General features: G+C 38.7%; 1 protein-coding gene across 6 annotated transcripts in view; it reads left to right on the top strand.

Moving 5' to 3' along the window:
- The window catches only part of TTBK2 (tau tubulin kinase 2), a 149,651-nt gene that overhangs the window by 95,387 nt on the left and 37,185 nt on the right, over positions 1–17,079 (top strand). For all 6 annotated transcript variants that reach the window (XM_068550245.1, XM_068550235.1, XM_068550226.1 and 3 more), the window contains 2 exons: positions 1,283–1,375; positions 2,262–2,387. In XM_068550245.1, the coding sequence (XP_068406346.1) occupies positions 1,283–1,375; positions 2,262–2,387 (219 nt within the window). The remainder of the gene's footprint in view (positions 1–1,282; positions 1,376–2,261; positions 2,388–17,079) is intronic.

The following is a 17,079-nucleotide window of genomic DNA, read 5'->3' as shown; positions in this document are numbered from 1 at the left end:
TTTTATTTCTAAATGTTCTTTTTAGTCCTTTTATAAATCTAATTGGTCTCTTTATTTGCAGGGAGAGAATATGCTTCCTTTCTTGTGACTTTGATTCTATTTTTTAAACATTTTAAATATCTTGTTTCATGTTCTGTATCTTATAATTCCATTCCGAAATTCTTGGATATCTAATTCTGCTCTTTATAGTTTTTCTTGCCATTAGTTTATGGTAGCTTGCTTTCTAATATATTTTATAATTTCAAGTAATGAACTTATATTTGGTGGGGCTTTATCTATAGGAATTCAATTAGGTCTGAATTTAAGGGTATCTTGAGAGGATTTTCATTTGCATCTATCATTACTGTAGGACAGGATCACCCAGAAAACACTTAATTTCTGGGCCTGGTTTCCTGGACCACACAAACAATATAAATTTAAACCCCAGATCTGAGTGAGGGGTAGTCCTATGGTAACAAATTCTCAGGGCAAATTTTTTTTAACCACTCACTTTATCTTTTTGATAGTGGTCAAATTTTACAGAAAAAAATTATCGTAGTATAACATACATACCAAATACTGCACTAAAGATAGTCCTTTGAGGGTCCTAGCTATATGTTGGGGGTAGAGGTGGGGAAGTGTCTCAGTTACAAATCCTGTCTTGTGTAGGCTCAATGCTTTTACACCTGTCCCCTTCATGATTGATAAAACCCTTGTTGATAAACCTATGACAAATGCCCCCAAAACAGCCAAAGCCAGAGCTTCAGTATTAGGTTGCTTCTCACGTTTCCAGCTTTCTTTTAATTTTAGCTCTTAAGATTTCCTTTGCTTTTTTTTTTTTTTTTAATTATTGTAGTAAAGAACACATAACATTAAATTTACCACCTTAACCATTTTTAGGTATACAATTCAGTAGTGTTAAGTGTATTCATATTATTGTGCAACAGATTTCTAGAACTTTTTCATCTTGCAACACTGAAACTGTACCCACTAAACACTAATTCCCCTCTCCCCCTTCCTCCAAGCCCTTGGCAACCACCTTCCTATACTAATTAGTGAACTCATTTATTAATTAATGGGCTCTTAATTATTTCCAGCATTTCTGGGTTTTGGGATGTTCTTTGTATCAAAAGTTTTTCAGTATATCTGTTATGTAGATTGCCGTATAGCTATACATATACATAGATATACCTACCAGATAGTTTTACAGGAAAATGAAACACAATAGTTAGGCCTTAGACAATGTAATGTACTCACAAGGAGTGGTAATGTAATGTGACTGAATTCTCTTTTGCTTATGAAGGAAATGGGAAGACATGATGACCTTTGGTCCTTATTCTACATGTTGGTGGAATTTGTGGTTGGTCAGCTGCCTTGGAGAAAAATAAAGGACAAGGTAATTTTGGAAATGGAAATGTTAGGACTTCCCTGGTGGTTCAGCGGTTAAGACTCCACGCTCCCAGTTCAGGGAGCCTGGGTTCGATCCCTGGTCAGGGAACTAGATCCCACATGCCACAGCTAAGAGCCTGCATGCTGCAACTAAAGATCCCACATGCCACCACTAAGACCCAGCACAGCCAAATAAATAAATAAATATTTAAAAAATAAAAATAAAACCTTTAAAAAGAAATGGAAATGTTAATTTTGGTAGGGGAAGGAGTAAAAATTTCTGGGTAGGCATTTTTGTTGAGATTATACTTATGCATAAGAATTAAAAGTTACAAACATTTTCACTATATCCCAATGTGTATATTTTTCTTTCTGTGAGCTGATATTAGAGATATAATTAATGTTATGACTTTTTTTATGTACATGGAGAATAGATACTAATTTAAGTACAATTGTCATTTCTGATTTGACTTCTAGCCCTCCCTCTTAGGTTTTATTTTTACTAGTTCTCTTTTTTTCTTTTTTATAAGTCAATTAGGCTTTTAGTTTTTAATTGTCACATTATATTGTTTGATTTGAAAACTATAAATGCATGTGTTGATAAAGAAAAGTAGACCAGATTTAAGGTCAGCTCTTTCTTTTGGGGAGCTATCTGTTCACTTATGCAGAACTGTGTTACCCCTTTGGTTCTGCACTACAGTCCCCTCCCCCTGCCCCCTTAAAGCAGTGTGCATTAAGCTGTTAGCTATTAGTAAGAGCTCAGTTCTTGCTTTATGCTTAATTACCCACTGCCTCATTCTGTATTACATACCCTTGAGACTGTTACTGAGAGGCTCTTAATGTGTAGCTGCCAAGAGAAATTGACTTTGGTTCCTTTTCTCTTTACTTCCCAGGAACAAGTGGGCTCTATTAAGGAGAGGTATGACCACAGGCTTATGTTGAAACATCTCCCTCCAGAATTCAACACCTTTCTGGACCACATCTCCTCTTTGGATTATTTTACAAAACCAGACTACCAGGTAATCATCTTTGTGAGTTCTGTGGGTTAATTCTTCTCTCTCATTTAGTTTGTCTTCACTCATTGTACTGTTGAGGGTGCTGTAAATGAGTATGGGAAGTCCCTAGAATAATACTATTTTAATACATCCTGAGAAATGTGGTTAAATTGACTGATGATGACAGTGTCCACGTCCGCACGTGAGCGCACGTGTGTGTGTTTCCTCCCTTCTGGACGAACGTACTTCATTAGAGTTTTAGGTTTGTTCATCATGTAACATTTTAACTGTTCCTGCTGTGGTTCTTCTGGTGTATAGAATTGCTGATAGTTCAAATTATGAAAATCCTATAGCTAATTTGTTGACCAGAAGGAAATGTCCAACTAGGTAATGTATCTGTCGAGGGCTTGAGGGCTGCATAGTGTATGTTAATATGCTATGGGACAGCAGTCAGTGAAGATTACTGGCTCCGTTTTGTCTGTGGTGAGTGAAACATTTCCTCAGAGCATCAGTTAATGAGGCCTTACAAGGGTGACTAGGATTACCACAAATTGCATCCCTAACCCCAACCAGCTAGATTTCAGAAGATTCTGTTGCTCTCAGGGGGAACTTGGTCAGAGCTTAATGCGAGATAATCACTACCACTGAAAACATAAATGCAAGGCACACATTGATTAATAATAATAATTTTAAAAAATATATTAGTGTATCATTTTTATCTACAAAGGACAACATATAGGCTTTACTGCCTGTTAATGAAAGTTTCATATTCTAAAGTGTTGTCAGTGTCAAAAGACTAAAAGATTGTCTACAGCACAGTGAACTTATTTGCATATAGTAACTAGTTCTTTGTGAAAATGCAGCTTTTGTATAATATATACAGAATATAAAGCAGAGAGGCAACATACAGCCTTGGGTCCTTAGAGACCTTAAGTAGGTGAGCCTGTGTTATTCTTTTCTATATGGCTATTTGAGTTATAAACTGTATAGGCTAACAAATGGAGGAAATACATTGTATATGAGTCACTTTGGAATATGTTCTCATTTATATTTTATGGGTTTTCTAAAATGCAGAGAGTTCACGTTACTTGCAATAAAATAATGCAATTTTACTTGTAAGACTAGATTCAGGAGGAGCTAGGAATTGTTACAACTTTCTCATCTTGCGTGCTAATAATTTTTTTATTGACAAAGTTTGCGTGCGAATATTAAAGTTTACACAGCAAAAAAAATTTTAATTACATTCTCTGCTTAGTTATGCCTACAATCTAAAGAAGACTAATGTTCACCAGCTAAAGTTTGAAACTTAGACCTATAATTAATTTAATTTAAATTAACAAAATATTGTTCTCAGGTTTTTCATTTGGACAATCTCTAAGGGGAATCTCTGTGTTTCTGTCACCTGATAACAAAACAAAATATAGTAATTTCCCTATTTTAGGAAGAGAGAGAGCAGGCATAACATTTTCATTGTTTCACAGATTCTATAAATAATCTGCTTCTCTTTTGCTCTCTGATTTTCCGTAAGCAGTGAGTGGGAGCAGAGGACAGGTAGATGGGAGAAGGATAATTGGGAAAAAGATGTTGGCGTAAGTGACGGGTGTATTCTGATGACTAGTGTCAGTGTGATGTCAGGTTCCAAAACGATCTGACCTTTGCAGTTTCTGTCTCTTGCTTTCCTCACAATGCTCTGCTGCAGTCTCCATTGTGAGAAAAATTACTTTGTTTGTTTTAATTTTTATTTTATTTATTTATGTGGTTGCACCGGGTCTTAGTTGCGGCATGTGGGCTCCTTAGTTGCGGCATGTGATCTCTTAGTTGTGGCATGCGTGTGGGATCTAGTTCCCTGACCAGGGATCAAACCTGGACCCCCTGCATTGGGAGCGCAGAGTCTTAACCACTGCGCCACCAGGGAAGTCCCCTCTACTTTGAATCTGAATGTTCTTGTGAACTGATGGTTAATTTTACAGTTTGGAATTCTGAATATGACTTTAATTACTGTTCTTTCAGAATTTTAAATTCCTTATGGAACAACCAGTGTAGTTAACAACAACAACAAACCTCCTCCAACAGCAAGCATACCAGTACTTAGTGTGACTGCTTCCCTAGTGTTATCAAAGGTCAAATAACAGTATGTCTCCAACTTTATATATTCTGAGACAAGACCAAAGTAAATATATTTTATAATCAAAGCGTTAAATGATGCTGTTTTCCAAAGCCACTTTCACTGTGAACGTCTGTGTTTGTGAATCCTTAAACATCATAGTTTCTTGCCAGAGAACATTATTTTAGGTTGCATATGGCCAGCACATTACCAGTAACCTGCTAGTGCTCACTCTGACAGCATGTGCAGACCTAGAGAGGAGAGCTGTTTGCTCTCTACCGGGAATCTTTTATGCATGTCTCAGGTTGAATAAAGGCTGACACTTGCTTTGGGAAAGCTTTATGGTGTTTTGGGAAATTACACCCAGGTTTATACTTAGTATTTATGTATGTCTGTCTTACCTACTGGCTTTTAAATCCTGGGGGTACAGACATGTCTTATTTTGTTTTTTTATTCCATACTACCCTGGCACTGTGCCTGGCACCCAAATTTTCAACAAATGTTAGGAAGACTGAATTGAATCTTACTTTGCCTAATAATCTCCTACTCAGGAAATAGAAGAAAAATCAGCTCTCATGAGTGCATAAATACTGTTTTCTGTCTGTTAAACTAAAGGTGAAGATGTCAGAATTATAGTCAAGATTAAAGCAGATATCTTATTATGAATACAGTCAGCCCTCAATATCTGCAGGGGTTTGGTTCCAGGACCCCTGGGGATCATGGGTTCTCAAGTCCCTTATATAAAATGGCATAATATTTGTATATAACTTATGCACATTCTCTCGTATACTTTAAGTAATCTCTACATTACTTATAATACCTAATATAGTGTAAATGCTATGTAAATAGTTGCTGGTAAGTTTTGCTTTTTGGAACTTCCTGGATTTTTTAATATTTTTGACCTAGTTGGTTGAATCCTCAGAAATAGAACCTGCAGATTGTTTTTGTTATTAGAGTTTGAAAGAGTATATCAACTATAAGAGATGAGTGCTGGGCCATGCATCTTCTCTGGTGATAAAATTGTATAGAACTATACACACACAAGTACATGTAAAACTGGTGAAATTTGATAAACTGTCTGGGTTGGAGCAATGTCATTTTCCTGTTTTTGATATTGTACTCTAGTTATTTAAGATGTTACTGTTGAGGCAAACTGGGTAAAGTAGACTTCTTTGTACTATTTTTACAATTTCCTATGAATCTATAATTATTTCAAATTAAAAGTTTAAAAAAAGTGCTGGGTCAACATTTTCAGAAATGTAGATAGTGATTAAAACATTCGATCTTGTTGTTGCCACCTTATAATTTAAATAAAATTTTTAAAGTGTTTTGAGAAAGGGAGCTATTTCTGAGGGGTGCCTAGGAAAATCTTATCAACCTTGAATTCCACCACAGGGCTCCTCCTGTAGGTGACACTGTTACTAGTTAATGGGAAACTAAGATAGCAACATCAGATTAGATAAAGAAGAACCCTTGGTGCCTTTACACATTATTATCACAGTAACTATACACAGCGTTGTCACAATAATACCTGGGTAGTAGTATTATCCCTCTCTTACGAAAACTTAATTTAGGCATGTTGCCTGGGAAAACTAGTGGTGCTAGAGGTGGTATCTGAACCCATTTCTGACTCATTCAAAAAGGCCCAAGCTCTTTCTAGTTTACCAACATGCCTTCCTTAGAGAGGTGGCCACAAACACAGCAGGCACTGTTAAGTAAATACTAACGTGAGTGGCTAATAAAATTGCAGGGAAAGAACTAAAAAGTTATATGAAAAATTATCAGAAATTATTGTCAGTAACTAATAGGATCACATGATCCTGACATAATAACAAAAAAAGTATCTTTATTAGAGTGTCAGATTATGTTAAGCATCATTTAGCAAATTGAGAAGACTAATGAAACCTGTAAATATACACACCATTGGTGAGCCTGAAACTAAAATGTGTCTATCAGCCAGTTCACACACTGACACAGCATTGCTAAAATCAGAGGATATGAGCGAGGAAATCCAAAGCCAACTAAATGTCATTAATCTTGTTAGTGTACTTTCCAGGTTTAGGAATGGGACTATTTATACAGAGATTACATCAAAATTTAGCAGGCTTGCCTCTTGCTTTGGGGGACTTAGAGCCATTTTAGGATCCCCTGACTCTAATAATGACAAAGTTAAAATTTTCGGAAGGCACAGATGGGCTGCTTGTGAAGCAAACAAACAAGAGGTTGAGCTAGAGAAACAAGGGGGAACATCCCATAAAATAAGATGTGAAGGAAGGTCTCTCTCGCTTAAGCTGCCATTTAAGCTGAGCCCTAAAAAATGGGACTGTATTGGCCATGTGGAGAGCAAAGGCAAGAGGAAGAAGGTTACAAGCAAAAGGAAGAACATGAGCATAGGCTCTGATGTGAGAAAAGAACGGAAAGAAGACAAGTGGCTAGAATGTAGCAAATGAGAGGAGAAAGTGGTTTGAGACAAGATTGGAAAGTAAGGCAGAGGCCAGGTGATACAGGGCCTTGTCAGCCTTGTTAAGGAGTTTGATTTTATTCTAGTGCAACAGGAAGCCTTGGAGTCTAATAAACAGGAGCATGGTGATCCAATTTGTGTTTGAAGAGGATTGCTTTTGTAGTTGTGTGTGTTCAAATGAGGCAGAGGAGAATTAGAGACTACTTAGGAAGGTATTGAGAGAGGCTGAGCTATGCCTTAGAAAGAAAGAAATATTTTAAAAATCAGTGTCTTAACACCACAGAGGTTTATTTTTTGCTCACAGAACAGTGTAGTTAAGTCGGGCCTCTCTCCTGGGCAACTCTCAAGTGGTATCTTGAACATCCAGGCTCCACCCATATTTTGACACTGCTGTCTTTAATCCATGGCCTTTACAGTCATCAGGAAAGGGAAGAGCAAGTATGGATGATGGTTTAGGGGTTTCAGACCAGGCCTGAAAGTGATCTAAACACTTTGGCATATACCCCTGTGACCAGAACCCATTCACACTGGCTCAATTCTAACTGCAAGGGAGGCTGGGAGATAGCGTCTTCCTAGGCAAGGAATGATGATGGTCTTGACTTGGATATAAGCAGTGGAGATGGAGAGAAGTGGGTGAATTCTTGCTTTCCCTCTTTTAATTATCTCCTTTCATTCTCAGTTGTACTTATGTGTTCCGTAAGTACCCCTCAGTGCAGTCAAATTGGACTCCTAGCACTTCTTCCAGCTTGTCCTGCCTGGAATGCCTGTGTTTCATAACGCTGCTTGTCTTGTGAAATTGAAGGCCCGACTCAGATGCCACAGTCTCCTCTGATTCCTTTCAGACAGGAGTGATTTCTTATGCTAAACTCTTATCGCGGTACTTTGTTTTCTGTCTTTACTAGATAAATTCCATTAGAGCCAGTACCTTGCACATTTATCTCAGTTTTCTCAAGAAGTTAGCACAATGATAGGCATTTAATAAAAGTTTGCCAAATTGAATGAAATCTGCTTAATCTGATTATTGCTTCTGTTAAATGCAAACTCTCTGAAGACAAGACCGTGTTTTGTTCACTCTTGCATTCCTAGCGCCCAGCGTAGTAGGCATTCAGTGTATGTCTGAGTCAATGAATGGGTATTTGGTATAACTATGTAGACTACAACAGAGTCACAGAACATCCATGTTTACTTGACTCACTTAAATTCAGCTGCATATGCAGGAGCTGGAACAATTTTAACGTGTCTGTGATTCTGCTTGCTTGCCCTTTGGCTCGGCCATGCCCTGTGTGCCTTTGTGAATCTGCTGTTCCCTCGCTCTTTCTCTCATTCACAGCAATCAGGCTGCACTGACTATGATTCTAATGTTTAAAAGGACAGTAATTTTGGGGGTACAATATAACCCCTAAATGTAGGTAGCTTCATTCACATTCATCTGAAGAAATAGAAGTCTCTCCCAATGCTGGAGAAAAAAATCTAGCTATTTTGCATCTAGTACAACTACTATCCTGTACTTTATTTATGGGCATCTTAAGAAGCTTTCAAGGATAATTTCAACTTTATACTGTTTTTGCCTTGCCTGGTATGTGGTCAGACCACTCAAGATGGCTGTTCTCTTGCTCTCTGTACATCCATCCCCTGCTCGACCAGTCCCTGCTTCATCTACACCGTGCTCACATGAATGGCCTTGCCCCCTGGCCCAGCTTGTGATTATTCTAGTTCTTAGGCCAGAACAGCTCCGCCTGCTAGTTTATTAAAGGGAAACATCAGCCCTTGTGATGGTCATTAATCTGAGGGGCTGTGAGGGACTTGCCCCAGTTGCTGGTTTCCCTGGCAACTGATGAGCCAAGCTGACATCAATTTCCCCTATCAGTGGTAGCCTCCTTCTTCCCCTAGTAGTGAAGACTGCTGCCATGACCTGCCTGCTGTCTGCCATGCACTGTGGGATGTTGCTCCAGGACCCTCTTGCTGCGGACGTGTAAGGTTCCCTTTGCAATAAACCACTGATGTCTCTGGCACTGTCTCTTGGCTCTTTCTTCAGTCTTGAGGCTTGGCAAGTACAGGGCTTGCAGGCCAGTGGGGTGCAGCGCAACACCTGCTGACTGGCTGTAACTCTAACATGGCGGGAATGGCACTGCACTTAAAAGAGCTGTTTCAGTTGGTGCTTTGCTACACACCATTTGTATGGCCTTTCTAAACCTGTTTTTTTGTCTGTGAAATGGTGAAAATGCCTACCCCACAGTGTTGTTAAGATTTTAATGAGGTAATTGTGAGAATGTTTTGTAACTTGTAAAGCATCATGTAATTGAAAGTGGTTTTACACGTATCTCAGTGACACACTGCGTTTGCTTATAATTATCGCACTTTTCTTCATTCTTGTATTGTACTCAACGTTACTTCTTTGTTAATAGAACTTCTGTTTCCTTTATGCTGCTTTGTCCTGTTATGGCAAAAAGGAAGTGTTGCTTACCTGTTTTCATTGAGCTTTTTAGGAGGCATCGAGAAGCTTAGACATGGCCAGTTTACCTTGTGGGCCGATGAGCACCTGGAAGAAATGACATTGGTATCAGGCAGCACAGTGGCTGAGCGACCATGCTGCCTCACACTGCCTCAGGTCCCCTGGGGTGGCCGACCAAGGGGCACTCCTGAGTCATCCTGGTATCTTATAAGTGGTGAAAACAGCCTAAAACTCTGAAGCTTCTTCAACTAACTCTCTTTATTTGATCTTTCTTTTTTTGGTTCTGTTCTCCAAAGGATGCGTGCAATGTAATTTTTTTTTTTCCCTCTACCAATGCTGCTAAAAAAACCCCCAGAAGAGGAGAGAAATCTAGAACCTGCGCATTTCTTTTCCTCTATTGCATCTACTTATCACTGAAGTGAGGCAGTTTCTTTTGCCGTAAATAGTCTATCTTTGAATCAGCCAAGCCAGCATTGTCATTGTGCTCTGCTGGTTAAGTGCTTTACTGATCCATTAATTTACCATTTATTAACTGAGAAGGAATCAGGCTTCTCCGTCCTCAATATCACATTGCAAATAGTTCTTGTTTTTCAAAGACTGGACTTTGTCTGCATTTTCTTTGAAAGGGCAAACTGGGATTTCATGTGGAGATAAATATGATGAAGCTACTGATTGCATTTGTGCTAAGGATAAGAGGAGGGGTGCTTCCCTAAGACATTAGGTCTATGTCAGATGAATGATTGCTATAAAGAATAAGGGTATTGCCCTGCCCACTCGAGCCTGGGAAACCTGCTGAGCTCCCAGGCCAGGTCCCCCGCCCTCCAAAGAACCCTCCAGGCCACGTGGATCCTGGGGGCAGAGGAGGGAGGCCCTCCTAGGGGAGAACAGGAGAGGCAGGAGGGAGGGGCCCTCCAGGACCAGAGGAACAGGAGCGGGAGAGGAGCAGAGGGTGTTTGCCTCACCCACTAGGGCCCAGGAAGCCTGCTGGGCTCCCAGGCCAGGTCCCCCACCCTCTGAGACCAGAGGCACGCCTGGACCCCTTCTGTTCCATTGAGCCTAAGCCCCACACCCCTCCAGGACCTTTTCCAGCCCTGTGGGTCCTAAACATAGGCCCCGCCCACTGCCCAAACCCCACCCCTGCCTAGACCCTGCCCGCCACAGCTAAGGCTTTTTCCACCTTTTTTTTTATTATTGTGGTTCTGTTTTACCTTCCGGTTGTTGTTTCATCTATATTTTCATTTTTTCATAGTCTTTCTAATATATCTGTTAGTTTCCTAGTCTAATTTTATTTTTTACTCTTTGTTATTGTTCTTTATTTTTTTGCCACCCCATGCGGCTTGCGGGATCTTGGTTCACGAGCTGGGGGGCGTCAGGCCAAAGCTCCTGTGGTGGGAGCTCCGAGTCCGAACCACTGGACTAACAGAGAACCTTAGACCCCAAGGACTGTTCATCGGAGTGAGGTCTCCCGGAGGTCCTCATCTCGGCACCGAGACCCAGCTCTACCCAACAGCCTACAAACTCCACTGTTGGAAGCCTCAGGCCAAACAACCAGTAAGAGAGGAACACAATCACACCCATCAAAAAAAAAAAAAAAAAAAAAAGAGACAGCAAAAAATATATCACAGATGAAGGAGCAAGGTAAAAACCTACAAGACCAAATAAATGAAGAGGAAATAGGCAATCTACCCGAAAAAGAATGCGGAGTAATGATAGTAAAGATGATCCAGAATCTTGGAAATAGAATGGAGGCACGGATTGAGAAAATACAAGAAATGTTTAACAAAGATCTAGAAGAACTAAAGAACAAACAAACAGTGATGAACAACACAATAACTGAGATGAAAAATACACTAGAAGGAGTCAATAACAGAATAACTGTGGCAAAGGAAAGAATAAGTGAGCTGGAAGACAATATGGTGGAAATAACTGCCGAGGAGCAGAATAAAGAAAAAAGAATGAAAAGTATTGAAGACAATTGCAGAGACCTCTGGGACAACACTAAACACACCAACAGTCAAATTATAGGGGTCCCAGAAGAAGAAGAGAAAAAGAAAGGGTCTGAGAAAATATTTGAAGAGATTATAGTGGAAAATTTCCCTAACATGGGAAAGGAAATAGTCACCCAAGTCCAGGAAGCACAGAGAATAAACCCTAGGAGAAACACACCAAGATACATATTAATCAAAATAACAAAAATTAAATTCAAAGAAAAAATATTAAAAGCAGCAAAGGGAAAAATAAAAAATAACATACAAAGGAATCCCCATAAGGTTATCAGCTGATTTTTCAGCAGAAACTCTGCAGGCCAGGAGGGAGTGGCAGGATATACTTAAAGTGATGAAAGAGAAAAACCTACAATCAAGATTACTCTACCCAGCAAGGATCTCATTCAGATTCAACAGAGCAATCAAAAGCTTTTCAGACAAGCAAAAGCTAAGAGCATTCAGCACCACCAAACCAGCTTTACAGCAAATGCTAAAGAAACTTCTCTAGGCGGGGAAACACAAGGGAAGAAAAAGACCCACAAAAACACACCAAAACAATTAAGAAAACGGTAATAGGAGCATACATATTGATAATAACCTTGAATGTAAATGGATTAAATGCCCCAACCAAAAGACACAGACTGGCTGAATGGATACAAAAACAAGACCCATATATATGCTGTCTACAGGAGACCCACTTCAGACCTAGGGACACATACAGACTAAAATTGAAGGGATGGAAAAAGATACTCCATGCAAATGGAAATCAAAAGAAAGCTGGAGTAGCAATACTCGTATCAGATAAAATAGACTTTAAAATAAAGACTGTTATAAGAGATAAGGAAGGACACGACATAATGATCAAGGGATCAATCCAAGAAGAAGATATAACAATTATAAATGTTTATGAACCCAACATAGGAGCACCTCAGTACATAAGGCAAATGCTAACAGCCATGAAAGGGGAAATCGACAGTAACACAATAATAGTAGGGGACTTTTAACACCCCACTTACACCAATGGACAGATCATCCAAACAGAAAATAAATAAGGAAACAAAGCTTTAAATGACCCAATAGACCAGATAGATTTAATTGATATTTATAGAACATTCAACCCAAAAGTGGCAGAATATGGTTTCTTCTCAAGTGCACACGGAACATTCTCCAGGATAGATCACATCTTGGGTCACAAATCAAGCCTTGGAAAATTTAAGAAAACTGAAATTGTATCACGCATCTTTTCTGACCACAACGCTATGAGATTGGGAATCAGTTACAGGAAAAAAACTATAAAAAACACGAATACATGGAGGCTGAACAGTGCACTACTCAATAACCAAGAGATCACTGAAGAAATCAAAGAAGAAATAAAAAAATACACAGAAACAAATGACAACGAAAACACGACGACCCAAAACCTATGGGATGCAGCAAAAGCAGTTCTAAGGGGGAAGTTTATAGCAATTCAATCTCACCTCAAGAAACAAGAAAAATCTCAAATAAACAATCTAACCCTACACCTAAAGCAACTAGAGAAAGAAGAACAAAGAAAACCCAAAGTCAGTAGAAGGAAAGAAATCATAAAGATCAGAGCAGAAATAAATGAAATAGAAACAAAGAAAACAGTAGTAAAGATCAATAAAACTAAAAGCTGGTTCTTTGAGAAGATAAACAAAATTGATAAACCATTAGCGAGACTCATCAAGAAAAAGAGGGAGAGGACTCAAGTCAATAAAATTAGAAATGAAAAAGGAGAAGTTACAAGAGACACCGCAGAAATACAAAACATCCTAAGAGACTACTACAAGCAACTCGATGCCAATAAAATGGACAACCTGGAAGAAATGGACAAATTTGGGAAAGGTACAATTTTCCAAGGCTGGACCAGGAAGAATTAGAAAATATAAACAGACCTATCACGAGTAATGAAATTGAAACTGTAGTTAGAAATCTTCCAACAAACAAAAGTCCGGGACCGGATGGCTTCACAGGCGAATTCTATCAAATATTTAGAGAAGAGCTAACACCAATCCTTCTCAGACTCTTCCAAAAAATTGCAGAGGGAGGAACACTCCCAAATTCATTCTACGAGGGCACCATCACCCTGATACCAAAATCAGAAAAAGATACCACAAAAAAAGAAAATTATAGACCAATATCACTGATGAACATAGATGCAAAAATCCTGAACAAAATACTAGCACACAGAATCCAACAACATATTAAAAGGATCATACACCACGGCCAAGTGGGATTTATCCCAGGAATGGCAAGGATTCTTCAGTATACACAAATCAATCAATGTGATACACCATGTTAACAGATTAAGGAATAGAAACCATATGATCATCTCAAAGATGCAGAAAAAGCTTTTGACAAAATTCAACACCCATTTATGATAAAAACTCTCCAGAAAGTGGGCATAGAGGGAACCTACCTCAACATAATAAAGGCCATATATGACAAACCCACATCAAACATCATACTCCATGGTGAAAAACTGAAAGCATTTCCACTAATATCAGGAACAAGACAAGGATGTCCACTCTCGCCACTCTTACTTAACATAGTTTTGGAAGTCCTAGCCACGGCAATCAGAGAAGAAAAAGAAATACAAGGAATACAAATTGGAAAAGAAGAAGTAGAACTGTCACTGTTTGCAGATGACATGATACTATACATAGAAAATCCTAAAGATGCCACCAGAAAACTACTAGAACTAATCAATGAATTTGGTAAGGTTGCAGGATACAAAATTACTACACAGAAATCTGTTGCATTTCTATACACCAACAATGAAAGATCAGAAAGAGAAATTAAGGAAACAATCCCATTTACCATTGCAACAAAAAGAATAAAATGCCTGGGAATAAACCTACCTAAGGAGGCAAAGACTTGTACTCAGAAAACTATAAAACACTGATGAAAGAAATCAAAGATGACATAAACAGATGGAGAAACAGACCATGTTCTTGGATTGGAAGAATCAATACTGTGAAAATGACTATACTACCCAAAGCAATCTAAAGATTCAATGCAACCCCTGTCAAACTACGAGTGGCATTCTTCGCAGAACGAGAACAAAAAGTTTTACAATTCGTATGGAAACACAAAAGCCCCCGAATAGCCAAAGCAATCTTGAGAAAGAAAAACAGAGCTGGAGTAATCAGCCTCCCAAATTCAAACTATACTGCAAAGCTACAGTAATCAAGACAGTATGGTACTGGCACAAAAACAGAAATATAGATCAATGGTACAGGATAGAAAGCCCAGAGATAAACCCACGCACATACAGTCACCAAATTTATGACAAAGGAGGCACGAACATACAGTGGAGAAAAGACAGCCTCTTCAATAAGTGGTTCTGGGAAAACTGGACAGCTACTTGTAGAAGAATGAACTTAGAACACTACCTAACACCATATACAAAAATAAACTCCAAATGGACTAAAGACCTAAATGTTAAGACCAGACACTATAAAACTCTTAGAGGAAAACATAGGAAAAACACTCTTTGACATAAACCACAGCAAGATCTTTTTTGATCTACCTCCTAGAGTAATAAAAATAAACAGATGGACCTAATTAAATTTAAAAGCTTTTGCACAGCAAAGGGAACCATAAACAAGATGAAAAGACAACCCTCAGAATTGGAGAAAATATTTGCAAACAAATCAATGGACAAAGGATTACTCTCCAAAATATACAAACAGCTCATAGAGCTCAATATCAAAAAAACAAACTATTAAAAAATGGGCGGTGTTGGGCAAAGTAGGTCACGTGGCCAAGCCCAGAGTCAGTGTAGGAGAGCAGTATCAAAAAAAAAAAAAATGGGTGGAAGACCTAAATAGACATTTCACCAAAGAAGACATACAGATGGCCAAGAGGCACATGAAAAGATGCTCAACATCACTAATTATTAGAGAAATACAAATCAAAACTACAATGAGATATCACCTCACACTGGTCAGAATGGCCATTATCAAGAAATCTAGAAACAATAAATGCTAGAAAGGGTGTGGTGAAAAGGGAACCCTCCTGCACTGTTGGTGGGAATGTAAATTGATACAACCACTATGGAGAACAGTGTGGAGGTTCCTTAAAAAACTAAAAATAGAACTACCATATGACCCAGCAATCCCACTGGTGGGCATATACCCTGAGAAAACCATAATTCAAAAAGAGATATGTACCACAGTGTTCATTGTGGCACTATTTACAATAACCAGGACATGGAAGCAACCTAAATGTTCCATTGACAGATGAATGGATAAAGAAGATGTGGCACATATATACAATGGAATATTACTCAGCCATAAAAAGAAATGAAATTGAGTTATTTGTAGTGGGGTGGATGGACCTGTAATACAGAGTGAAGTAAGTCAGAAAGAGAAAAACAAATACTGTATGCTAATGCATATGTATGGAATCTAAAAAAAAAAAAAAGGTACTAATGAACCCAGTGGCAGGGCAGGAATAAAGATGTAGACATAGAGAATGGACTTGAGGACACGGGGGTGAGGGGGAAGTTTGGGTGAAGTGAGAGTAACATTGACATATATACACTACCAAATGTAAGATAGGTAGCTAGTGGGAAGCAGCCGCATAGCACAGGGAGATCAGCTCGGGGCTTCGCGATGACCTAGACGGGTGGGATAGGGAGGATGGGAGGGAGGCTCGAGGCTCGAGGGAGGGGATATGGGGATATATGTATGCATGTGGCTGATTCACTTTGTTGTACAACAGAAACTAACAGCATTGTGAAGCAATTATACTCTAATAAAGATGTAGTTAAAAAAAAAAAAGAATGAGGATGTTCCAAGTGGTGGGATATTGCATCACGCAGTTTTGGGACTACACATGCTTATGTATACAATTAATTTATTTTAGATAATGCATTTTTGTTAAATTTTTTCTTGTTATTAAAAGTAGTACATATCATAATACAAGTTTGGAAATTACAGAAAATAGGAAGTCCGAATAATTCAGAATCTCATTACCCAGACATAGTACCTGATTTTTATGTACTTTTTTGTGTCTTGAATAATATGTTTTAGAAAAAGCATTTTATTGTATATCCCATTAGAATTAAGAAAAACAACTACCTCTTATTCGTAAGTGCAATCAGAAGGGAAATTGACACAAGTAATCAACAACAGTAGCCACATAAAAAGTAATATTGCATTGTTGTCTGTCCAGATCTTCCTCAGGTCCTCCCTCCTCTTTTCTTCCCCTTCCCGCCCACCCCCCCGCTCCCCCCCCCCCAGTCTCCTTCCCCCAACCTCCTCCCTTTCCCTACTTCCGTTCAAGGAAGATTCACCTTCCTGATGATGTTATGCTTCTAGTGTTTCTCACGCTATTTCACCAATTTCTCCTATTGCAGCAAAGTATGAGCATGTTTTCAAGAGGTCCGGGAACCGTCTTAAAGTGTCAGCCATAAGTCCACAATTTCTTTGTATTCTCTTGATTTATCCTAAAGGTTCCTATGAATTTTGCTTTCTAACTTCTTTGTGTTCATTGGATTATAAAATATCATATTAAATGTCTTACTCTGAGTAAAATTCTCCAGGAAGCTGTGCCACATTTATCAAATGACTTTAAACTCTCTCTGGCATATGGCTGCATCCCCTGAGGGCGCACGTTACCCTAATTTGAGAAACCTGGACTCTTTAGATAAATTTGTATTTTCTAAGAATACATTATTAAATAGA

The sequence above is a fragment of the Eschrichtius robustus genome, chromosome 1 (assembly GCF_028021215.1).
Source record: "Eschrichtius robustus isolate mEscRob2 chromosome 1, mEscRob2.pri, whole genome shotgun sequence".
In the NCBI taxonomy this organism is placed as follows: Eukaryota; Metazoa; Chordata; class Mammalia; order Artiodactyla; family Eschrichtiidae; genus Eschrichtius; species Eschrichtius robustus.
Note: the sequence above shows the minus strand (reverse complement) of the source record. Positions and strands in the feature narration are given on the sequence as shown.